The 24,811-nt window shown below is 43.6% G+C and overlaps 1 protein-coding gene across 11 annotated transcripts in view; it reads left to right on the plus strand.

The window, feature by feature from the left end:
* SLC41A3 (solute carrier family 41 member 3) overlaps positions 1 to 24,811 on the plus strand; it is a 70,965-nt gene that overhangs the window by 13,003 nt on the left and 33,151 nt on the right. For 5 of the 11 annotated variants that reach the window (XM_056804720.1, XM_056804721.1, XM_007500293.3 and 2 more), the window contains 3 exons: positions 9,166 to 9,273; positions 18,043 to 18,114; positions 20,024 to 20,168. In XM_056804720.1, the coding sequence (XP_056660698.1) occupies positions 9,166 to 9,273; positions 18,043 to 18,114; positions 20,024 to 20,168 (325 nt within the window). Of the gene's footprint in view, positions 1 to 911; positions 2,355 to 2,464; positions 2,534 to 9,165; positions 9,274 to 18,042; positions 18,115 to 20,023; positions 20,169 to 24,811 lie in introns of those variants that run through there. The other 6 variants (XM_056804724.1, XM_056804719.1, XM_056804722.1 and 3 more) reach the window with 4 other exon arrangements.

Raw genomic sequence — 24,811 nt, forward strand, 5'->3', positions numbered from 1 at the left:
TGCATGGAATGATTTGACAGGTTATGCAGGAGAAGGCTTTCTAGCCCAAATAGCCACTGAATCATCTGTTCCTAAGCCATTCTAGTTCAATTTGGGGATTTAAAATACCCTGTGTTATTGTGAAGGGAAAATAGTATCTGTAAAGTACTTTTCAATCAGTGGAGATCTTATTGAGTGCCTATTATGGGAGGTGGCTCAGTGAATAGAGCACCAGGCCTAGAGACAAGAGATCCTGGGTTCAAAGGTGGCCTCAGACACTTCCTAGCTGTGTGATCCTGGGCAAGTCACTTAACTCCCATTGCCTAACCCTTACTGCTCTTCTGCTTTGGAATCAGTACTTGTATCAATTCTAAGTCAGAAGGCAAGAATTTTTAAAGTGCTTACCATGTGCTGGGCAAAAATTTACAGACTTCAAAGAGCTATATAAATACTATTTTATTATTATTATTATTATTATTATATCACTGAAACTCTTAGTGAATGTTTTCTGGGGGATTTATTGACAACCAAGTTTCTTATGAAAACAAAGAACCATTTAGAAAGGGCAGGAGGAATGAGAAGGACCACCAGTTGGGGAAATTGGATGAGTGTTATAGGCAAATTCAGCAACTTAATTGGCCCCATGTGGCATAGCTTGTATTTATGGGATGCCTAATGGGAAAAGACATTCTTTCATTTTTGTCTTTGTATCTCCACTGGCTAAGTAGATCTTTCTTTTCCAATTTGTCGGAGACATGTAGGACGGAGTGAGGGAATGGACGTTGGTGTATGGTAGGTCTTTTCTACCTCTGAAGATGTCATCTGATGCTTCAGAGTCATTTACTCACCTGGAGCACCTAATAACACGTCCTTCCCTGAAGGGCTGTGGGGTTGAGAGGCTAATGACTCCTCCCCTTTCATTTATAGGTTACTCCGCACTTCCCAAAGGGCTGTCCCATCCATCGCCTCCATGGACCTGAGCTGGGAGTAGAGGGGTGGGATGGAGAGAGCTGTGTTTTTGGAAGAGGTCAGATTGGAGGCCAGCCCCTCCAGTAAACACCAGAGCCTCCTCTCCTGGCATCTGGTTCCTTCCTGCCTCCTCTGATAGGTCCCACCGGGACTGGGCATTCCATTCCACACAGTCTTTGGAATGAACAGGAGACACCAAACAATAGAACTGGTCAGGGTGTCCTTTGACAGCTCTGACCTTCCAGCTCTTGGGCCCAGCTGATACCAAGATGGAGGGAACACTAGCTTAGAAGGGTACAAGGTGTTAGGAGCTGAGGAAGCAGCCTGCTATCCTGTTTGGGAGAAGTCTCAGAGATTGATCACCAGCACCAATGATTCTGAGGCCAGGAGAGAGAACCACATTCTCTAAACAGAAAATCACTGGGCATCTGATCTCAGGCCTTCACCAACCAATCAGAAGATGAATAGGAGGACATAAAGGGCATTCTTTATCTTCTTGGGATCTTGTAGCCTGTTCCGATTCCTTGGCACGAAAGCCCAGTGAGGAAGACTTAGAGCTGGTCTAAACTGGCTCTTAGATGAAATTTCTCCTCAACCTTTCCCACCAACAGAAGAGGCCACCCACTGAAACAGTCACCGCCCACCTCCCGGGTCCTTCTCATGACCTCCTCTTCCCTGCAGAAAAGAGAGTGAGAGTCCAGAGTGGACTCACCTTGCGAGGCTCTTGTCCTAAAGAGTTTGGGAGAGAATTAAGGCTTGGACTGGGAGCAGGACAGCAGCCTCTTCTATTGGCTCCAGGATTTTAGGTTTCCTGTCACAACAGCTACGTGGTACCACTACTGTGAGCCACCAGTGTTGAGTCTGTGAGTGTGGGCGCCAAGTCAGCCAGAATTGGGCCCTTCCTCCCTCTCTCCCTCCCTCTCTCTCTTTGCTTTTGGACTTCGTACCTCCCCATTTGGGGGTATTCGAAACAGCTCTCTGCTGCAGTGCGGTGCCCGTGAACAGAGACCCAACAGAGAACTCACCCCCGTCCCCGAACTGGCTTCTTGGGAGAATCCTCCAGGTGTCCTTATTTGGAAACAGAGAAGAACGAACGCTTTGGGAGAGGGAGGAAGAGACTTGTCAGCTCTGACCTCTAGGAAAGTGGCCTTGCCTCCTATCCTGATTCTCCTCCTGCTTCCTCCCATGGGCATGGGGTGAGGGGCCCAGCCATGGTCGTCACCCAGATAAATATGGAGTTCCGCTTCCGAGGGATGAAGCTGAGAGGCTTCTCCTGTGAGGTGATCAAGTCCCCTAATGGATTCATCTCTGAGACCTTTGGCTCCATCTTGCTCCAGGTCCTGTTTCCATTTCTTCTTTCTGGCATGGGCATGTTGATTGCAGGCCTGGTGGCACATGAAGCCCAAGTATGTATGGCAATTTCTGGAATGTAACTTTGGTGAATTCTTCCCTGCTGGTCTAGGTCACTAAGGTTGACCCAGCAATATCTCTCCCACAGGAGCCAAGGGCCCCTCACACACACCAGTCATGCTGGGGCCAGTGTCCTAAACTCTTTTCCTAGACTCAGCCCGTTGCAGTAGCATTGGTAAGCAAGCTCCCTGGACTTTTGGTGCTTTCCCTCTGCCTCGTCCTAAATCCCCAGGGCTTTGTTGCTGGTGCCCCTTTGGGAAGAGATGATGGACTGGTTGGACTACCTGTAGACCATGTTAATTGAGAGGGCCAGAATAGGAAAAAGAAATATGTCTCCAAGTAGAAGTAGCCCTTTCCTGGCTTTCTTCTTGTGCATTTTCCCCCTTTCTATGTATTTTAGTACAATGTCTGGCACAGAGAAGGTACCTAATAAATGTTGCTTATTAATTAGCAAGACTTCTCAGCACTGCAGTAGATAGAGTGCTGGAAAAAGAGACGGGAAAGCCCTAAGGTAGACAATGTTACAAGTGGATTAACCCGATCCTTGGTCTCTCCCCCATAGCAAAATCCTATCTCACAGGATTATTTTAGAGAACAAATAAAATGTTATATTTAAAGTGCTATATAAATGTTAACTATTAATATTATTGTTGACTGAGAGAAGGAAGAAAATATATTGTATCAAAGAGGCAGGGTAGCAAAGCAAAAAGAGTATCAGATTTGGGGTCAAGATGACCTGGGTATAAATCCCATGTCAGATACTGGCTGGGCAGCCCTGGGCAAATCACTTAATTTTTTTTTTGGCATGAGCCCTGGTTTCTTCTTCTCTAAAATGGGGGCGAGAATAGCACGTGCTTTGCTAGACTGTTGTGAGGCACCATCTCCAAAGTGCTTTGCAAACCTTAGAATGTGCTATGAAGCACAATTATGACTCTATATAGTTGCTCTTATATCTATCAACACTTCCCCCCTCCATCTGTATTCTCAAATTTTCTGTTACTGAGGACTGATATTTGATTGCTTATCTGAATCAGGAAGGAAGGAAGGAATGAAAGGAAGGAAGGAAGGATAGAAGGAAGGAAGGAAGGAAGGAAGGAAGGAAGGAAGGAAGGAAGGAAGGAAGGAAGGAAGGAAGGAAGGAAGAGAGGGCGGGAGGGAGGAGGAAAGGAAGGAAGAGAGGGCGGGAGGGAGGAGGAAAGGAAAGGAAAAGAAAGAAAAGGAAAGGAAAGGAAAAAAGAGGAAGGAAGGGAGAAAGACGAAGAAAAGAAAGGAGAAAGGGAAAAAGGAAAGAAGAAGAGGGTGGGGAGAAAGGAAGGAAGAACTCTGTATTGTGATACTGTAACCAACTTCATTAATTTCCCAGTTTTGCAGCTCTTGATATATATAGCCCACAATCCATATCAGAAAGGATAAGAAGTAGACACCACTATTTTGCCTAAACTCAGCTGCCTGATCACTTTATTATAGAATGTAGGAATGACCAAAGGGATGGTGGATATCATTCTGTCCAACCCTCTCATTTCACAGACAAACTTAGCCCAGAGGGTAAGTTGATTGGTCCAAAGTCACACAAGCAAGTTAGTCACAAAGCTTGGTCTAGAGCCCTTGTTTCCTCACTCTTTTTTTTTAAACCCTTACCTTCTGTCTTGGAGTCAATACCATGTATTGGCTCCAAGGCAGAAGACTTGCCCAGGGTCACACAGCTGGGAAGTGTCTGAGGCCAGATTTGAACCTAGAATCTCCCGTCTCTAGGACTGGCTCTCAATCCACTGAGCTACCCAGTTGCCCCCTTGTTTCCTCACTCTTAAGCGAGCAGAGTTTTCTTTCCCTCAACCATACCTTGATGCCTCTATTTTCAGTGCTGTGATTTTAATTTTCCATTCTGATGTGTTATCTAGTCCCAAATCAATTATTATTTATTAAGCACCCACTGTATATCAGACACTGTTAAGTGCTGCAGATACAAAAACAAAAATGAGATCTCCTATCCCTCAACTAGATTCTTTTCTTCTGGGAGTGGGAAATAATATGAAAACAGAAAATTTTTTTTCAAACCCTTACCTTCTGTCTTAGAATCAATACTATGTATTGGTTCCAAGGCAGAAAAGCAGTAAGGGTTAGGCAATAGAGGGTTAAGTGACTTATCCAGGGTCATACAGCTAGGATGTGTCTAAGGCCACATTTGAACCCAGGACCTCCTGTCTCTAGGTCTGGCTCTCAATTCACTGAGCCACCCTGCCCCCTAGAAAATAAATTTTTAAAAATCATTTTGTGAATATATATTACATGAATGTACTAGCAGTATAACTTATATTAGACTATTTGCTGCATTGGGGAGGTGGGGAGAAGGGAGGGAGAGAAAAAGAAAATCTGAACCCTAAAATGCAGAAAACAACTGTCAAAAATTGTTTTTACATGTAATTGAAAAAAATCAATGTTTGGATTTCTGTATAGGGAAATTCCTCTGCCAATATAGATTGATCTACACTTTCCCCTGAATTTACAATTTGTAGAGACTCTCCTGGAACATAAGAAGGTTAAATGTCTTCCCTAGGGTCCTATAGTCAGTATTGGGGCAAAAGCAGAATTTGAACCCAAATCTTCCTAAGTCGAATTCTCTATTCACTATGCCATGCTGTCTCTCAAATACAAATTTAAATAAAACTCTAATAACTGGGATAAATCTGGTAGGACTTCTTGTAGGAAGTGGCCTCTCAGCTGAACCTTGGAGGGAGCTAGGGATTCTGAGCTACAGAGGTAAGGACAGAGAGTCTTCTAAAAATAGGAGAAAATCTATGCAAAACACTCAAGAGACAGAGAAGGAACTCCTTGTTCACAGAACAGTAAACAGGCCAGTTTGGTCAGAATATAAATTAAGTTGTTAAGTCAGTCCCTGGAGTCTGATGGTGAACAGGTTAAATACCCATCAGAAGAGTTGCTGTTTGGTACATGGACAAAAAAAACCCAAATGGGGGCATGAAGAGTTAGCCATGAGTGAAACAACTTGACTGAACAAAGCCCTGCCTGGCCTGAGTTCATATCCACCTTCAGATTCTATGTGACCCTGGGCAAGACACTGAACCTATTTGCCTCAGTTTCCTCCTCTGTAAAATGACCTGAAGAAGGAAAGGGCAAATCACTCCAGTATCTTTGCCAAGAAAACCTCAAATAGGATCACCACGAGTCAGATAGAACCAATTGACAGAACAGCAAACATGGACTGTGAGCCTACAGAATTGGTGACATATTCTCAATGTCAGCCCTGGCTGCTTCTTCTGACCTCTGGTCATGCCCAAGCCAGAGAAGAGCCAACCAGCAGCAGGGTGGGGAGTAAGCTTGGGATCTCAGCTGGTAGCTCCCTCCAAATGCCTTTCCCTCAAGTGCAGTACCTAGAGATCCACCAGTGTTCCATGCTAGGGGTCCGCTGGGACCTTGCCCATAAGAACTTCTGCAAGTCTGTCTCTCCTACTTGTAGGAAACCTGCTCTGCTCTTAGCTCCCCCGTAAGAAGACAGGTACCTTGAGTTTTGTCTCCCCCAGCTGAGGTGGGCTTCCCTAAGTGATCCTCCTCTCCTATGGCCCTTGGACACCCCTTTGCCACGTGTCCCTTCGTCTTTTTGGACCCTGGTTTCTCTTTCTGCAAAGTTAGTGGGGTGATGTTTAGACTTGATTTCTTCGAGCCCATCAGTCCTAAACGTCTGTGATTTGCCTGATGATGGCCCAGGACAGTGTTGGCGAAGATGTGGCACGTGTGTGGAGCTGGCACTCAGGGAGCTGCTCTGTTCTCCCTCTTCCCAGCACCCGACAACATTTTGTCATGCCCCACGCCTCTGTCCGGCTGGCCAGAGCAAGCGCTTTCTCCCTCAGTTCTCCCCCATAAATGGGGTTCACAGACAGCTTGAATTTGCCCTCTGGGCACTCAGACGTGGAGAAGGTTCTCCAAGCAGGGCTAGGATAATTATAATAGTTCCTATTTCTGTGCTCCTTTAAGGTCCACAGAGCTCCCTTGAGCTGTTTTCTCCTTTGATCCTCACAACTCTTTTGTAGTGAAGCAGGTATTATGCCCAGAGGTATCTGTATCATTACATACACATGTATGTAGGTAGTAGATCATTACCAATGAGGAAACTGAGGCTGAGGGAGGTTAAGTGACTTACTCAGGGGCACCCAACTGGAGGTGAGATTTGAACTCAGATGCACCTGACTTAAATTCTGACTCTCTGCCAGGCAGTTTCTCAGTGTAGAAATAGAGTTTAGCTGTAGCCACAGAATCAGTCAATTATCAAGCTTTTGCTCAATGCCTACTATGTACCAGGTACTAAGAATATAAAAAACCCTCCCTGCCCTCAAGGAGCATAAGGTCTATCGGAGAGTGTATACATATAAAGATGTGTATGTATGTGTATATGTATAACATATGTGTACATATATGTGGATGGAGGGATCCGTGTTCAGCTATTCAAGGAGGAATGGTACCTCTGATGAGAGGACTTGCTGAGTCCTTCTCAGGACTGCTCATCTACCTTTGGTGTCCATCCAGTATTTATTTCACTATGGCTCCAAGAAGCTGTAGCAGGCACAGCAACCTCAGCCCAGGAAACCATCTCAGTTGATGGGCTACAGCAGGCTTCAGAGCCATCAGTGAGGGAGGGGATTGTCTTTCCTTGCATGTGAAGAGGTGGACAAGAGCAGTTTGTTCCAGTGGACGTGAAGGGGGCAGAAGCAGGAGCTCTATGGACTGGGACCACCGAGCTGCCTCAGACTGATTGGAAGTGATCTATTCATCAAGAGGGAGATGGTGGAGAAAAAAGAGAAGAGAACTCAGAACTTTGGGGATATGTCCACAGTTGGGGTGCGTGACATGAATGATTAGCAATGGAGATTGAGGAGGACAGCTTGGAGAGGTAGGAGGAAAACCAAGAGAGATCAGGGTCATCATTACCCAGTGAAGAGAAGATGGTCAATAGTGTCAGGCACTACAGAGTGTTCAAAAAGGAATGTGGGTTGTCTTCATGGTTAGTTTTCTGACCTTGATTTTTCCAGGATTAAAGACCTTTTTTTTTAATATTATTCTCCCTTAACCCATTTCAACTTTTCCGTTTTCATCATCCCTTTCTTAATCTCCAGAAGCACTTTATTCATACCCATCTCCTTTAGAGCCCCCAGCCTTTAGGATGCAATCTGCCCGCTAATTAAAAGTGCTGAGAAGCTGCTGGCTCTAATTGAGTTTCTATTTTGGGCAGATGTTTGCAGTCACTTTTCCACTGAGGTCACTGAGGGAATCTGTGGTTCTTTCTCTGAGCAGCGGCTGACCTCTGAGATTGAGAATTCCTAAATTCTTTCCTCAACCCCTGCAAGCTAATATTTCAAGTGTTTTTCTTCACTTCTAGGGCAAGTTGGGGCAGTTAAATATTAGGTGATCAGAGATTGTTTTGGGCTCAGTCAGGTCACTGGAGTTCTGGTCCCACTTGCATGACACTTTTCCTAATACTGTGAGCTGTCCAAAAATGGATTCGATTGCCTTGGGAGCTACTGGGTTCTTTCTTACTGAAAGTCTAGACTGGGTGACCTCAGGGTGTTTTGCAAGAGGGATCATTTTTCAGGTATAAATTTGACTCACTGGCCTCTGAGGTCTGTTCTAACTCTTAACATTCGGATTGTGGGGAAAGAGGAGGGATGAAGAGGATGAGGTTGGGTGGGAAAATATTTCATCATCATACAGTATTGTATTTATAGCATGCTCCAGCTGGAGAAACAGACTCAAGAGAAGGGAAGTGACATACTTTAAGTTTATGAAATCATAAAATCATAGGTGTGGCTTTGGGAGGGACCACAGAGGCCGTTAATCCTGACCTCTTATTTTGCAGATGAAGAAACTGAGGCAAAGAGAGGTAAAGTGGCTTGGTTGGGGTTCCATTGTTGTTCATCCTTCATTTTTGAAGAGGAACAATGACATCACAAAGTTGATGTCTTGACCTGACTTTCAAGTGAATTGGATTTAAGTGAGGCAGAGTTGCACAAAGTCATCAGCCTCACTCTCTTCCAGAATCATCAAAATACAGTGGCAAGACAAAAGTCAGAATGATTGGCAGTGGTCCAAGATGCAATGGATGATCTGGGCATCTTTGATGCCTGACCAAGCTCTAAGTGCTCCACAATGCTTGCTTCAGCCACTTTCATGGACATTGGAACAAATTGTTCTGCCCATTCCACCAGAGGAAGTCTTCACATGTCTAGCTTAGACATCCCCCTTACTCAGTGATGGGTTGGAGGCCTGTCAGTTACCCTCAACCTGATTTAGCCTGTCTACTGGGACACTTTTACCGGGTTGTGGCCGCTGCGTATGATACCATTTCTTGGAGCCACAGGTGAGATCTGGGTGAAAAGCAGATACCAAAGGTGGATGAACAGCCCTGAAAAGGGCTCAGCAAGCCCTCATGCCACAGAGCTAGCCCTCCCTGAATGTGCTATACCCTTCAATCCAATAGGTAGTTATCAAGACAGCCCCAAAGTTCAAGATGCTTACATGGGGCTTGGGGAGGAGATAACACACAAAAGGAGCCAGGAAAGCTGGGGTGTGGAGGAGAAGGAGGAAGTACCTGGTGAATGGGCATCTTGTTCCATAGAGTTGAAACCAGGCAAAACAGCAGAGGCAGAATTAATAAGCTCTTGAGGTATGATTCACACCCAGGTTGTCTTGTCTTCAAGTCCAGCATTCTATAGCTCCTGCCATAGCAGGTTGATAACTGTGTCTTAGGTACATATATATACAGGTGGGTTAATGTCTTCTTTGTTCTTTCTCTGGCAGCATTGGAAGGTGTTTGTGGACATTAAAGAACTATTAACCTTGGTGCCTTCCCTCGTGGGCCTGAAAGGGAATTTGGAAATGACTCTGGCATCCCGGTTCTCCACAGCTGTAAGTCCACATCTGGGTCTGTGGTCCCCAAAGCAGAAAAACTGGCAGCCCTCAAGTGTCAAAGAAACAAGGGATGAGTCTTCAGCTGTCATTTTAATGCCTTTCTTTGGAGATACGTTGGCAAAGCAAACCTGGATGTAGCAAGTGGAATTCTTGAGAGTAGCTGGCAAGGTAGAAACTGCAAATCATAAGCAGCAATCCTACAGGTCAGGAGTTCTTAATCTCATTTCCATCATGGACACCTTTAACACTTTGGTGAAATCTCTGGGTTCCAAAGGAAGCCAATGATATTGAAAAACAGTTATGGAGGGAGGAGGGGGAAACTAGGTGGCACAGTAGGTAGAGAGCAAGACCTGCAGTCAGGATAAATCTGAGTTAAAATCTGTCCTCAACCACTTACCCTTGTGTGATCCTTGGCAAATCACTTTTTAAAAATGTCCTCAATCCAACCCTTCCATTTAAGTATCAGCTAGGTGGCTCAGGGGATAGAGAGCCAGTCTTGGAGATGGGAGATCTTGGGTTCAAATGTGTCCTCAGACATTTCCTAGCTGTATGACCCTGGACAAGTCACTTAAACCCCCAAGTGCCAACCTTTACTGCTCTTTTGCCTTATAACTGATGCTTAGTATTGATAGGAAGGAAGGAAGGAAGGAAGGAAGGAAGGAAGGAAGGAAGGAAGGAAGGAAGGAAGGAAGGAAGGAAGGAAGGAAGGAAGGAAGGAAGGAAGGAAGGAAGGAAAAGAAAGAGAGAAAAGGAGAAGGAAGGAAGACATCTTAAAGGTCATGAAACACAAGTTAAAAATCCTTGATTTAGGAAAAAGTACCCTGGAATTTTAGAGCTAGAATGAGTCAGTCTGCAAGTGTGTCTTAAACACTTATTGTGTACTAGGCATCTTGCTGAGTGCTGGGGATACAGAGAGAAAAAGTGAGATGGAGAGACCTTGTCCTCAATGACTTACATTTCCAGTTCAACCCTTTCATTTTACCATTTTTTAAACCCTTACCTTCTGCCTTAGAATCAATACTATGTATGGATTCCAAGGCTGAAGAGCAGTAAGGGCCAGGCAATGAGGGTTAAATGACTTGCCCAAGGTCACACAGCTGGAAGGTGTCTAAGATCATATTTGAACCCAGGACCTCCTGTCTCAGGGTCTCAATCCCCTGAGCTATCCAGCTGCTTTCAAACCCTTTCACCTAGAGATGAGAGAACTGAGGCTTTTTCTCTGACATCCTTTCTCCTTGTCACCTTTCTCATCCCATCAAGACATATTACTCCTGTCCCCCCCTGCACCCTAGCTTTTTGACCCCCCACAGTCTCCAGATTCAGAAATGATCTAGTTCCCACCCAATATGTACTTGGTCTGACTCGAAGTTAGAACTGGGGAAGAGAAGAGAAAAAGAGAGCAGGTCCAGGTATGGAACAAAATGCTCACAGATATCAGAAGCAAGGGACTGGATAATAAGGGGGAACAGAAGTGGATTTTATTCCAGTGGAAATCCAGCCAGTTTGAATTTCATTCTGGACCTTCTTGCAAAGTGTCATGAAGGCCACTCATCCAAGGTGAAACCATGGGTGATCACTAAGCTGGAACCAAACGTGTGTGTGTGTGTGTGTGTGTGTGTGTGTGTGAAACTAAAATTTAGCTGTGGACACAGAGGCCAGCTTCCCCTTCTCTGCCATTTTCCAACTCATTCAAATTAGGAAAATCCTTGTAAGTGCCTAGAAATTGCTTCATTAGGCATAAGACCCTTTTGAAAAAATCACTAATACTAACATATGAATTTACAAGCATATTATATAAACAGATGAACAAAGTTTTTTTTTAACATTGTTTTATTTGGTCATTTCCAAACATTATTCATTGGAAACAAAGATAATTTTCTTTTCTTCCCTCCCCCCACCTCTCCGATAGCCGACATGCGATTTCACTGGGTATCATGTGTTCTTGATTCGAACCCATTTCCATGTTGTTGGTATTTGCATTAGAGTGTTCATTTAGAGTCTCTCCTCAATCATATCCCCTCAACCCCTGCAGTCAAGCAGTTGTTTTTCATCGGTGTTTTTACTCCCACAGTTTATCCTCTGTTTGTGGATAGTGTTTTTTAGATCCCTGAAGATTGTTCAGGATCACTGCATTGACACCAATGGAGAAGTCCATTACCTTCGATTGTACCACAGTGTATCAGTCTCTGTGTATAATCATTTCCTGGTTCTGCTCCTTTCACTCTGCATCACTTCCTGGAAGTTGTTCCAGTCTCCATGGAATTCCTCCACTGTATTATTCCTTTGAGCACAATAGTATTCCATCACCAACATATACCACAATTTGGTCAGCCATTCCTCAATTGAAGGGCAGCCCCTCATTTTCCAATTTTTGGCCACCACAAAGAATGCAGCTATGAATATTCTTGTACAAGTCTTTTTCCTTATTATCTCTTTGGGGTACAAACCCAGCAGTGCTATGGCTGGATCAAAGGGCAGACAGTCTTTTATCGCCCTTTGGGCATAGTTCCAAATTGTCCTCCAGAATGGCTGGATCAATTCACAACTCTACCAGCAATGAATTAGTGTCCCTACTTTGCCGCATCCCCTCCAGCATTCATTACTTTCCATAGCTGTCATGTTAGCCAATCTGCTAGGTGTGAGGTGATACCTCAGAGTTGTTTTGATTTGCATCTCTCTGATTATAAGAGATGTAGAGCACTTTTTCATGTGCTTATTAATAGTTTTGATTTCTTTGGCTGAGAACTGCCTGTTCATGTCCCTTGCCCATTTACCAATTGGGGAATGGCTTGATTTTTTGTACAATTTAGCTCTTTGTAAATTTGAGTAATTAAACCTTTGTCAGAGGTTTTGTTATGAAGATTGTTTCCCACTTTGTTGCTTCCCTTCTGATTTTAGTTACATTGGTTTTGTTTGTACAAAACTTTTTAATTTGATGTAGTCAAAATTATTTATTTTACATTTTGGGACTCTTTCTAAGTCTTGCTTGGTTTTAAAATCTTTCCCTTCCCAAAGGTCTGACATGTATACTATTCTGTGTTCGCCTAATTTACTGAACAAAGTTTTTAAAGAGTATCTCTCCCTAAAGAGAGAGGAATACCTTAGAGTGACTGGTAAGGATCCAAAAAGGCACAGGGGTAAAAAAAAGTCACTGGTAGCCTGATAGGGTTGGATTTGAAAAGTTTGGGGGAAATAATCTCGCTCAAAGCATCTCCATAGGCTAGAATGAGCCAGTAGGATTTTCTTCTATTGTTTTCCTTATTTCACAACTTTAATAGAATACTCTGACTATTCTGTACATATTGAAGACACCACATATTATTGGGTTACCAATGTATATTGTTTTAAGGTAAAGCTAAAGCAGTCCCTACACTCTTGTCCACAGTGTTGCTAAAGCCCCTTGTCCATGGTGACTAGAGATTGCCATTAGTGTCTTGGGACATTGACAAAGCCATAATTTCATTAGTGTGGGCCCATCCTTTCCCTCTATGCTGTGTCTGAACAATTCCTCCCTCTAGTGACCATCCCATTGATGACAAGTGCATGGATAACTGACCCTCCTTCCATCACTGGACTCCAATCCGAAGCCTTTCTAACTCAGCTTTGGATCAGCCAGAAGCCCTTTAGGAAGCAGAAAATAGTCTCTAAATGAAAGAAAAAAGGTAGAGGCAGCTAGGTGATTCAGTGGATAGAGATTCAGGCCTGGTGATGGGGAGGTCCTGGGTTTAAATGTGGCCTCAGATGCTTTCCTGGGTGTGTGACCCTAGACAAGTCCCTTGACCCCATTTGCCCAGCCCTTACTGCCATTCTGCTTTAAGACCAATACTTAATATCAATCCTGTGATAGAAGGGTTTAAAAAAACAGTTTATTAATAATAAATGAAAGGAAAGGGACACAGACCCCTCAGTCCCATAATCTTTAACTGTAAAAGAAGAATAGGAATAGAGTTAAAAGGGATCTTGGAGCCCATCTAGCCCAACCCCTTCATGTTTAACACTGACAGCTTTTCCATGCCAAAATGAAGCAGCACAGGAGCACTTTTGTGAAGTCATGGTCATCACTTTAACACACACCTGGGAGAGATCAATGCCTAATCCAACTTCAAGGCCACATCTTGTTCCTTTAAATCAAATGCTTTTTAAAAGAAGCCAGCAAACAACACACCCAAGAGAATCTTATGTTCTTTACACCCCTCAGCAGTTAGGCAATAGAAGTTTGTCCTTAGAAAATCATCTGCAAAAGCCTGCCTGCACCTTCTCATGCTTCAAGGCCAGTGGTGTCCAAATCAAACAGAAACAGGGCCACTACATCATACATCAGAATCACAAGGATCCCCACGGGCTACATATTGACTCAGTTATCTGGGTTTTATTGCATCTTTCTTATTTTGTGAAATATTTCCCAGTTACATTTTGATCTGGTTTGGGCTGTGGTCAGAAGTGGCATAGGCTACACCGGTTGACCATTCTGGTACTTGTTCAACACTTCTAACCAAGGCCATCCTTATTGGGTGCATAGACTATTCTGATGATTGTATAAAGGTGAAAAATCAGTCTGCTATCTTCCTACTCCCCTTAGTTTGTTAATAGTCTGTGATCTTTTCCAATCTTTTTCTTTTAATTATATTTTTTCAGTTATGTATAGAAATGATTTTTGATGATTTTTTCTGACATTTTTAGTATTCAGATTTTTTCTCTCCTTGCCTTCTCCCATCCCCTTCCCCATGGTGGTAAATGCTCTGATATAGGTTACAGCAGTGCTTTCAGGCAATACATATTTCCATCTTGCTCATGCCATGATAGGAGACATCTTGTCCAATCTTTTTAACATCTTCTCTTTTATAAATTCAGGAAACCTTTAATAGAGCTCCATTCTCATTGACCCTAGCCTCCAGAGTAGCTTTCTTCCATATGTATTTGATTTAAGAATGCTGTTCCTGTTTACTACATATCCTTAAATTTCATTGATGCCTCCTCATTGGTCACTGAGGAAGTAGAGTCCAAAGGCTGTGGTTCCACTCCTCTTAAGTAGATTGTTATCAAAATTCTGGCAGATCTGATTCCTTTTGTGTCTGTTTGAGATCTTCTAGTTTCTTCTACATATGTCTCTAGTGTGTTCTGACTTAGCTGGGTCTCACACCAAATTCTCTACAAGCTTGACTTCTTGCTAAGCTGTTTTTTCCTCATTCCATTTGGCAATGCTGCTCATAATCTTCCACCATCATCTGTTTTGCAAATAAGCTTGGACCCTAAACTTGTCTTGCCCTTGGCTGCTGTTTCTTTTCTACTTGGAAAGGAGATCACAGAATGTTTGCTGGCTTAGGCAGTTTCTGGGCTCTCTTAGCAGCCGCAATGTGGTAAATATTTTTGCATCCGCTAAATGTTGTTAATAAACTACAGAAGCATAAAAAAGACCTCAGTGCCGTCCAGTGTGAACTGTATGTGAAGAAGAATCCCTCCTGCAGCAATACAAAAAGTGGTCACCCAGTTTTAACTTGCAGACTTCTAAGGAAAAGGAACCCACTACCTCCCAAGGGAGCCCATGGCACTTTTGGACAATGCTCATTATTAAGACATTCTTCCTTATGACAATTCTAAATGAATGTCTTTGCAACTTTTATACATTTGTTGCTTCCATTCTTACTTTTGTGACCAGGTAAGACAATCCCTCTTCCACCTGATAACCCTGCAAATATATGAAGGCAGCTAATAGGTCCCCCTGGGTCTTTTCTTCTCCAAGTTAGACATCCCCAATTTCTTCAACTAATCCTCCCATAGCCTGGACTTAAGGCCCTTCATTGCCCTAGTCAATGTCTTTATTTCTCTCTCCATTTCTCACTTTTCAGAGATGACAGTTGATTCAGATAAATGGCATTAAAGTGATCATACTTGAACATAGTATCTTCTCTCTCCCTTTACTTGTAAGTACTTACTTTGCCCTTAAAACAGTTAATGATCTGACCTATAAAGGCAGGTGATTTCAGAAATAGCTCCTTCATCTGAAGTGATTTCCTTGCTATTAGATGTAGTCAGTTTCATCACTTCCATGACTGTCTTATGTTCCATTTAACAAAACTGATGATGATTTACAGGTGGGAGGCTCCTAAGCTGTTTACAAACTTGTAGACTTGTATTCCTGCCCTTCAAACTATATTGATTAAAGATTGTTTTAGGAAAATCACCCTAACAGTGGTATGCTAAATGGATTTAGGTCAGAGTGGAATCAATGTCCATCCAACTACAGGTCATAATTTGAGCATTGTTCATCCACTTTGTTTTCCTCTTGTAGATGGCTATTCATAGAGAGATAGAAAGGACACCAGAGCCCATTTTACAAATGAGGAGACTGAGACCTAAGGAAGCTCAGTGACTTGTCCAAGGTCTTTTTTTATGTGGCTGTGGAATGGGGAATTGAAAAGGGACATCCATTCAAAATAATGCCTATTGAAAAACAAAACAGAAATGTCTTTCTGGACTTCAGTTTCCTCGTCTGTAAAAGGGAGATAACTAATGCATTGTGTACCTCACAAGCATTGATTATAAAGAAAAAAAGGTTGCTAGTTTGTGTGGGGAAGGTCCTAAGGATTTCACTGGACTACAGGCTCACTAGGAGCTGGCAGCTTAATGAGGCAGCTAAAATGAACTTAATGAAATCAATCTGAGGCCAAATTAACAAAGTCATAGTGTCTAGACAAGGGAGGTATATTGTGCTTTGTCCTAGTCCAGCAGTATCTGAAGTGTTTTGCTCAGTTCTGGGCACCACATTTAAATAATGAGCCAAAGCTATGTCATGAGAAAATTGATTTAAGGAATTGGGAGTGTTTAGCTGGTGGAGAGAGAGCATATGAGGGGTAGGATGTTAACTGGCTTCAAGCTTTTGAAAGGCAGTCACATAGAAGAGGGAGAAGTCTTGCTCTGCTTGGATCCAGAAGACAGATTAAGGAAAATGGGTGGAAATTTCAGACACCAGTATCAAGTCAATACAAGGGGAAATAGTTTGCCTGATGAGAGCTGTCCAAGGTAGAATGGGCTCTCTCCAGAGATGTAGAGTTCCTCATCATTGGCTACATGCAAGGAGAGGCTGAAGGGTCATTTACCCTACATGGTATAGAGGCAACTCCTGCTCCCTTACAAATGCCAGAGCTAGAGAAGGGCTTTTATGGATCTGATTTAAAGAAAGTGTTTATAAATCTAATTTAAGGAGAGAAGTAGGCAGCCTAGTCCATCCAGTCCTCTATCTACTACATTTCAATAAAGATCAGGTTGAGTCCTGGGCTGGACTCATTGTATAATTCTAGGCAAGTCATTTGGCCCCTCAGGGTTCAATTTCCTCACAAGTAAAATGAGGATAAACAATTTTGCACTAGTCATTAGGAAAGTACTTCCAAAGTTCTAGATGCAAACTTTAATTAGACAACAGTTTTCTGCCTGAGGTGGGACAGTGGGAAAAGGGAGAAAAAGAACAAGAACAGGTGGGTGGACATCTGCCCCCAACAGAGCACTGTATATATGTGCCAGATGTTTTAGAGGACACAGAAGTCAAAAGAGGTTTCCTTGCCTTCAGGAAACTTCCAGTAAAGTCAGGAAGCAAAACTTAACCTCATGTAGCAATTAGTGAATGAAAAAGTTATACTTACGTGCCAACTTGGGCCAATAAGTGCTTGAGAAGCTGCTTTGAATCATCAGGGAAGACTTAGAGCCTTAAATCATTTAACTTGGAGGGGACCCTGGGGAGCACCTAGTTACATCCCTTCATCTTACAGATGAGAGATCTGATCCAAAGAGAAGCATTGTGCCCTAGCTAGAATAGCTGAGCAGGACTGGAAAAGGAAAAATGTCCCCTCCTGAGCTTTAGTTTCCTCATCTGTAAAAGGATCATCATGATAGCACCTCCATCCTAGAATTGCCATGAAGATCAAACATACAGCACTTGGAAAACCTCTAAGTGCCATATCAGTGATAGTTGTAATTTGTGGCAGCGCCAGGACTGACCCGGTTCATTGGTCTTTCCCACTGTACCTACACAGCTTCACGGAGGAGGTGAGGCTTGCTTGAACAGGACCTTGAAAGTTAGCTAGGCCATGGCCAGCTGGAGGAGAGAAGGGAGGATATTCCAGGGGTGTGTGTGGGGGGGATGAAATAGTAGCACAATAAGCGCAGAAATAAGAGAGCAAGGTGCACTAGGACACAAAGAGCTTGGGAAAGGGTATGGAGCCCAGGACTTGGATTCATGAAGGCCTCAGTTACCATCTTACCTCAAATACATACCAGCTTATGTGTCAAATCACTAAAACTCTGTGCCTCAGTTTCCCCATATGTAAAACGAGGGACTTGGACTTGGTCACCTCCAGCTCTGAATATATGATCCTATAACACTGGAGTGTCTAGCCTATAGTACACACACACACATATATATATATATATGTATATATATATATATATATATATATATATATATAGAGAGAGAGAGAGAGAGAGAGAGAGAGAGAGAGAGAGTGAGTGAGAGAGTGTGTGCCTATATGTTAGAGAGCAGAGAGAGATGAAGTTAGAGAGGATGGATGAAGCCAAATGTGAAGGGCCAGACAAAGGGTTAGCAAAGAATCAATTAACTCAACTTAGAAAGGTCTTTTCCCAGGACCTTCCAGACCAGGCAAATGCCCTTTTGCCTCAGGACCCAGCTGTGCTGTGAGCAGAGGAAGAGAGTCACTCCATGTATTCTCTGGGTTCCAGTCTACTGATATTTTACTTTTTCTCTTTTGCTTGTAGGCTAACACAGGGGTCATTGATAACCCTCAGGAGCAACAAAAAATGATCTTTGGTAACCTTGCTTTGGTTCAGGTGAGCCATTCCAGCGTTCAGTCTCAATCTGTCATTTTGGACAAACTTATGTTCTAGGGGGCAGGACTCACCAGGAGAGCATTATAAATTCCACCTTCTATCTGGTTGAAAAATCTTTTTCGTTGGACAGTCAGACACTGTACAGGGACACTGACTCAACACTTTCTGGCTCTATCCATTACGCCATCTTGCTGACTCAACTCACTTATAGATAAAGTGAGGTGACATAGTATGATAGAGCACTGTACTTGGAATCAGGAAAACTCATCTTCATTAGTTCAAATCTGACCTCAGATACTAGCTGTGTGACCCTGGGCAAGTCACTTAACTGCCTCGGTTTCCTCATCTGTAAAGTAAGCCAGAGAAGGAAATAGCAGACTATTCCAGTATCTTTGCCAATAAAACTCCAGGTGGGATCATGAAGGGAGACATGACTAAAAAAAATTTGACTCAACATCAATACAGAAAGGAAATGCATAATGCAAAGTACTACTGGATAGAAAAAGGATCTAAAATATACAGAGAACATAATATATATTACATCGGTCTATACATGCAAAGGGGGGGGAAGTGGAACATTTTATATATATAATTCAATATGATCTCCTTTTAACCTGCTTAAAGATTAGATGGTTCTAATTCTTTTGTAACATTGATCTTTCTATATCTCTACTTGAATTTGTTGATGGTATAGGCAAGTGATGGTGAACCTTTTAGAGACCTTAGAGACTGAGTGCCCAAACTGCAACCTCATGCCGCATGTGAGCCTCCTACATTATCCCAGACAGGAGGGAAGAAGCACTCCTATTGGGCTGCTGAGCAGAGGAGCAAGTGATGGGAGAAATGTCCTCAGGCATGTGTGGAGAGGGGGTAGGGAGCAGCCCCCTCTGGCATGCTCCTGTACACTTGCCATAGGTTTGCCAACGTGGATATAGGCTATCAGCATTTCTAAATTTTATAGCTTTTTCCTAAGGAAAAGGTAGGGGAAATTGCTAGTGGGGGTCCCCAAAATCATACAAGAGCACTGCATTTTGGATCTATTTTTTGGATATTCTTGTTGTTCATTTATTTCAGTCATGTCTGACTCTTTGCAACCCTCTAGCCCTGTGTCCATGGGATTTTCTTGACAAAGATACTAGAATGGTTTGCCAATCCCTTCTCCAGTGGCAAACAGAAGTTAAATGATTTGCCCAAGGTCACATAGCTGGGAGGTTTCTGAGGCTAGATTTGTACTTAAGTCTTCTTGACTCCAAGTCCAGAGTTCTATTCCCTGCACCACCTGGCTGTCCCTATTTTGTATATATCTCTATGCATATGTGACCTCCCTTTCCTCCTGCCTCCTCCAGGCTATACCCAGGATAATGATTGTTCTATAATAGGGAATTCCAGCCTTAGGAAGGGGTTTCTTCTTCTAAAAGAAGGGTATAACCTCAGGGTGTAGCCTTTCCTCTAAATACAGGAACTGGACTGGAAATGTTTCAGGCTCAGAGATTGTCAGATTATATATTGGATTTTCTACAAAAGATGGAGAGGGAGGGAGGGAGAAACAGACAGACAGACCCAGAGAAAGACACCTTGATCCAGGGAAAGCACTGGACTAGCTGCCATGTCTCCCCTGAGTCTCTCTTCTCTGGGTTCAAATCCTAGTTCTTTTAATGGATCCTTAAATGTCATGAACCTGACCCCTTCGCCATCTTTGTTGTCCTCCTCTGACTTCCCTGAAGCGATGGGGTTAGACTAGATGAGATCTAAGGTCCAATTAAAATCTAAAAACGTGACTCCCTATTTTGCTTCACTTTTTTCCTTCTGCCTTCTCTGTCTCCCTCCAGCTTCTTGATCTCACCTCTCTTCCCCCTCTCTCTTGTTCCTTCCCACCACAATCCCTGACCCATGATTTTCTCCCTGACAGGTGCAGGCCACAGTTGTAGGCCTCCTGGCTGCTCTCGTCGCCCTTGTGCTGGAATTCATCTCTGGACAAAAAGTTGAATTGTCTCACATCGGGGTCCTGTGTGCCAGCAGTGTGGTCACGGCCTTCGTGGCTGCCTTTTTCTTAGGTGAGCACCATTACCATTTTCTACCTCTGACTTTACCAGCCGGCTCCAGATGAGTCTCCTAGAGAATGCACATCTTCTGAAGGCCTTGGAAATGCTGAGTTCCCAGAGCCCAGAAAGATCTCCTACCAACCCCTCAGTGGTACCCAATAATTTCCCCATGTAGCTTCGCCTAACCCAGCCTCCCATTCCTGAAACCCCCCAGGAAACATTCTTTCATCAGGCTCTTTTCCCTTTGCCCTACCACCATCAGAATCTCTACCCTCTCTCTTCCATCTCCAAAGAAGAGTTCTCTGGAAAGAGATGCCAGACCAAGCCAATGGAGGCAAGGCCAGCCTTATTGAGGGAAGAGGCTCCATCCCCATTCTACCACCTGTCCTATGTCCTTGCCTTGTTCTTAAAAGGACTTACTCTCAACTGGTTGTTAATTAATCAGCCCCTTCCCACATGATTTTAGGTGGTACCATGCTTCACATCCTTCCTCTTCCAGTGGGACTTTTATTGTCACGGGGAGCTTTGGACCAAAAAAGCAGTTAAGGCAGAAGGAAGTGAAGCATCAAAATGGCATAGCAGGCACTGTGATGGGTGTAACAAGAAGCTTATACAAGGTTCAAATCAAGAAAGGGAAGGAAATAGAGTAGATTGAACACTAGACTTGGAGTCAGGAAGCCCTGGGTTTGAAACCTGCCTCAGACACTTGCAGTGTGACCCTGGGGAAGTTCCTTAACCTGTGTGGGTTCCAGTTTCTTCATCTGGAAAATGAGCCCATTGGACTCCAAAGACCTTTTCTAGCTCTAAATATATGATTTTTTGGACATAAGGAAAAACTGAGATGTGCTTTAGGGGAGGGCAAAGAATGGAAGTAGGCAGAACTGGAGAGTCAGCATTTGGTCCATGTTTAAATGAGTTTTTATTCTGATTTGATTGCCTATTCTTTAGTAGGAAATTGTAGCTACTCTTTCAGGGTGCCTGTATTCTGCCAGCCTTTATTTTACCTACTGCCTTATAGGATCCTGGTATTTAAAGATCATCTAATCTAAGCTCCTCTTTCTACAAATAAGGAAACTGAGGCAAAGAGCTTCACTTTAAGAAGCGCATTGAACAATTATGTGACTGACCTAGCCAAGGTACCATGGATAGGAAGCTACAGAGTTGTGGAGAGTGGTGGAGAAACCAGCTCAAATTCACCAGACCCAACAAATGCAGTGCCCTTTCCACAACACCATCACTCTCACTGCATTTCCCCAGCTGCTGGTTTAGTTCAGAAGTCAGGCATGCCCTAATGTGCAGTAGAGATCCATCGCAGGCCACGTATGTGAAGATTTCTGTAGCTGTCGTTTTCTCTGGCACTCAGCCTCTCTAAGAAAGTACTTTGGCTGCTTCAACCCCCATTTTATAGATGAGAAGATCAAGGCCCAAGTAGAAGAGACTTACCTATGATCACATAGCTGGTAAAAAAAAAAAAAAGCAAAGCCTGGATGGGCTCCCTGGTCCTTTCTCTTCCTGTCACTCATGCACTTTGTTCTTATGCCAAAAGTGACAGCTGGGGCTCTTTGCCCAGAGACTCAACCAGGCTGGGTCCTCTCCATAAAGCAAAGAGCATTGCAAGCTGGACTTCCAGGCCTTGCTTTCAGCATCAGGGCAGGGGAAAGAGAGGTGGGTGAGGAGAGAGGGCGGGCATCTTGGTGCCCTGGAAATAGGCTGGGACCTGGGGGGGGGGGGCTCGAAATTCCAGTCCCAGCTCTGACTCTTAATTCATGCATGACCTTAGGCAAGCCAGAAGTGTGGACCATAAAGAATCCACTCAGCAATAAAGGCACGCCGAGGCAGAACTCCAAGCTTATTAGGGAGTTGGGGGGCCCCTCAGCAGTAGAGAAAGAAGACCTACCTCATGGCCAAGGATCCTTCCACTTGGGGTAATTGAATATGGGAGGCCGCCAAAAGTGAAATGAGATGGTCGGATGCCCTGATTGATCACCTTCCAGAAGCAGAGGAGCTCCTTGACTGGCTACTTTGTCAGCAGGACTTGTCACAGGGGATCAATTACTGATATCCTGTCCTAAGACTTTCTGCAGCTCGTGAGACTCTGTGAGCAAGGTGTTGGGCTTCTGCAAGTCCTCTTGGCCATCTCAATGGGGGTTTGGTCAGCCACATTCTAGCCTCCAAGAATACTGAGATGGGGGGCCCATAGTTATAGTTTTTAAGGCAAAGGCCATTCACAAGTGGTGATAATGATCCCTGGGGTCAGTGAGGGGTATTGCTAAGGCACATGAACTAATTTATTTCAAGCATTGCCTACTTGGAAGGGGTTGGGAGTTAGTACTAACACAGCAGTAAAGGTAAGATCAATTCTTTGAATAGACCTTGTTAATACAGGATAAAGGAAAAGTCACTTTCCTCCCCCTTCCCAAGCCTTCAGTGGGTCTTGGTTTCTTCCTCTGTAAAATAGGAGGAAGGGAGGGAAAATTTGGAACAAAATGGTTTTTAGCTCTCTGCCAGACTCAAGACCATAGGATGATGCAACTCCTGTATTATAAGAATTCCTGGCTCATTGTGCAAGGAAACGCAAGGAATTTTCCTCTTATTAAGGAAGAATGAATTCCAGGGTCCACCCCAGGAGGGCAGCATGGGCTTCCTTTCAAAAGTGAAGCAGCTGTAATGGCTATTTCTAAATCTCAAATTCCCCTCCACCCTTAAAGATAAAGGGTTTGGGGGATGGTGGGGTGGGCAGGACAGAGAACACCATAAAAATTCTAGTGTTAGACCTAGAAGGGCCCTTAGTGGTCAGCTAGGCACAGGGCTTTCATACTGTGTCCCTTCTCATCCAGTCTTGGAAATATTTGTTAAGCACCAGCTGTATACAAAACACTTCTTCCAGCCATGACATTCTGTGTCCTAAAGTTCCTTCAAGCTCTTACTTTCTCTGTTCTAAGGTCTTTGAGGGAAATAACAGAGTTTGAGTAATTTCATGAAAAACAGTAGGGGGATGTTGAGGAAAAACTTAATTCCCCTTTTAGGTAGCACTGGGAGAAGAGTTGCAGGGAAATTGCACAGGGGACAGATGCTGCAGTGTCCACTTGGATCCACCTACTGTGAATCTCTCCCAGAATGAGAGAACAGGAAATCACAGGCAGACCAAGGAGACTATGAGGAAAACCTACATGGGTCCAGCCCTGTGGCTCTGTTGTGATAAGCTTTCTTACTAAGAATATTCCAGATGAATGAGATATTGGCAGTTGTGACAGAGTTCTTCCTGGAATGTACTTGTGTGATCTTGTGTAATTGCATCCATTTCACAAGTCTGTCCTTTGTGGGCACCATGATTCCTCCTTGGGGAAGCCCATGGTTGTCCTCACTGGCATCACACTCCAAAGGTTGGGGGTATAAACATACATATAGCTCTCACTCACCTTAATGATCTGATTCTACTATAGCATGAAAGACTTGGGCTCTAGAAAGAATCTATACTGGGCTGGGAGGTCATAGGCTTCTCACTTGATTCCTGCCATTTGAGCAAGTTCTTTTCCTTCTCTGAGTCTCAGTCCTCTTTTTTGTACAAGGATGATCACTAAGGTCCCTTCTAGGCTTGACATTCTGTGTTCTAAGGTTCTTTCAAACGCTCACCTATTCTGTTCTAAGTTCTGTGCTTGTATTCCCTTAGTATTTGCAAATGCGTGGTTTTCTTCCCACTGGTTAAAAGCAGAATGTTTTTATTTGTTTGTTTCTGTTGATCCCAGAGGATCTGGCTATCTGGCTACCTTCTTTGAGAGAAAGTTTCAAGTAAAAGCTTCCTCTTTCCCTGCCCCATCTAGGTCATGATAAGCTTTTTCTTTTCCAGAACATTCCATATTACTATATAATTTGGGCATTGTGATAGGACCTCTCCTGGGATGTAGCTGGGTGACTCTGAGGTAATCACACCAGCTCTCAGGATCTCAGTCTTCTCCTCTATAATATAACAAGAACTTAAATTTCTAGGGGCTTTTCACCTTTAACTTTTTTGACTCTGATTTCTCTATTAAAGACATTTTAGAAGGTGATGGACTTCTCCATTAGGGTCAATGCGATGTCCCTGAACAATCTGCAGGGATCTAAAAAACACTATCCACAAGCAGAGGATAAACTGTGGGAGTAAAAACACTGATAAAAAGCAACTGCTTGACTACAGGGGTGGAGGGGATATGACTGAGGAGAGACTCTAAATGAACACTATAATGCAAATACCAACAACAGGGAAATGGGTTTGAGTCAAGAACACATGTGATACCCAGTGGAATCACGCGTCGGCTATGGGAGAGATGGTGGGGGAAGGAAAAGAAAATGATCTTTGTTTCCAATGAATAATGTTTGGAAATGACCAGATAAAATAGTGTTTTAAAAAAAAAAAGTAAATGAGGGGAGTGGAGAGAATACCCAATGATGGGCTATGGTAGAAGTCTGAGGTGCAGAATGAGAGCAGTGGGTGCTCTCATCAAATGAAGGTTCTGGGAAGAATTATGCATTTAAAGAAGGATGATTCAGGGATAGAGGGCATTTCTAATATGTAAATACTAAGGGAGGGGAAGTGGGAGATTTCAGGATGAAGAACTGGGATATGGTTTTGTTTCACCATGGAAGTCTGGAGTTCAACCCAGAGAGAAATAAGA

This window comes from Monodelphis domestica, chromosome 7 (assembly GCF_027887165.1).
Source record: "Monodelphis domestica isolate mMonDom1 chromosome 7, mMonDom1.pri, whole genome shotgun sequence".
Taxonomy (NCBI): domain Eukaryota; kingdom Metazoa; phylum Chordata; class Mammalia; order Didelphimorphia; family Didelphidae; genus Monodelphis; species Monodelphis domestica.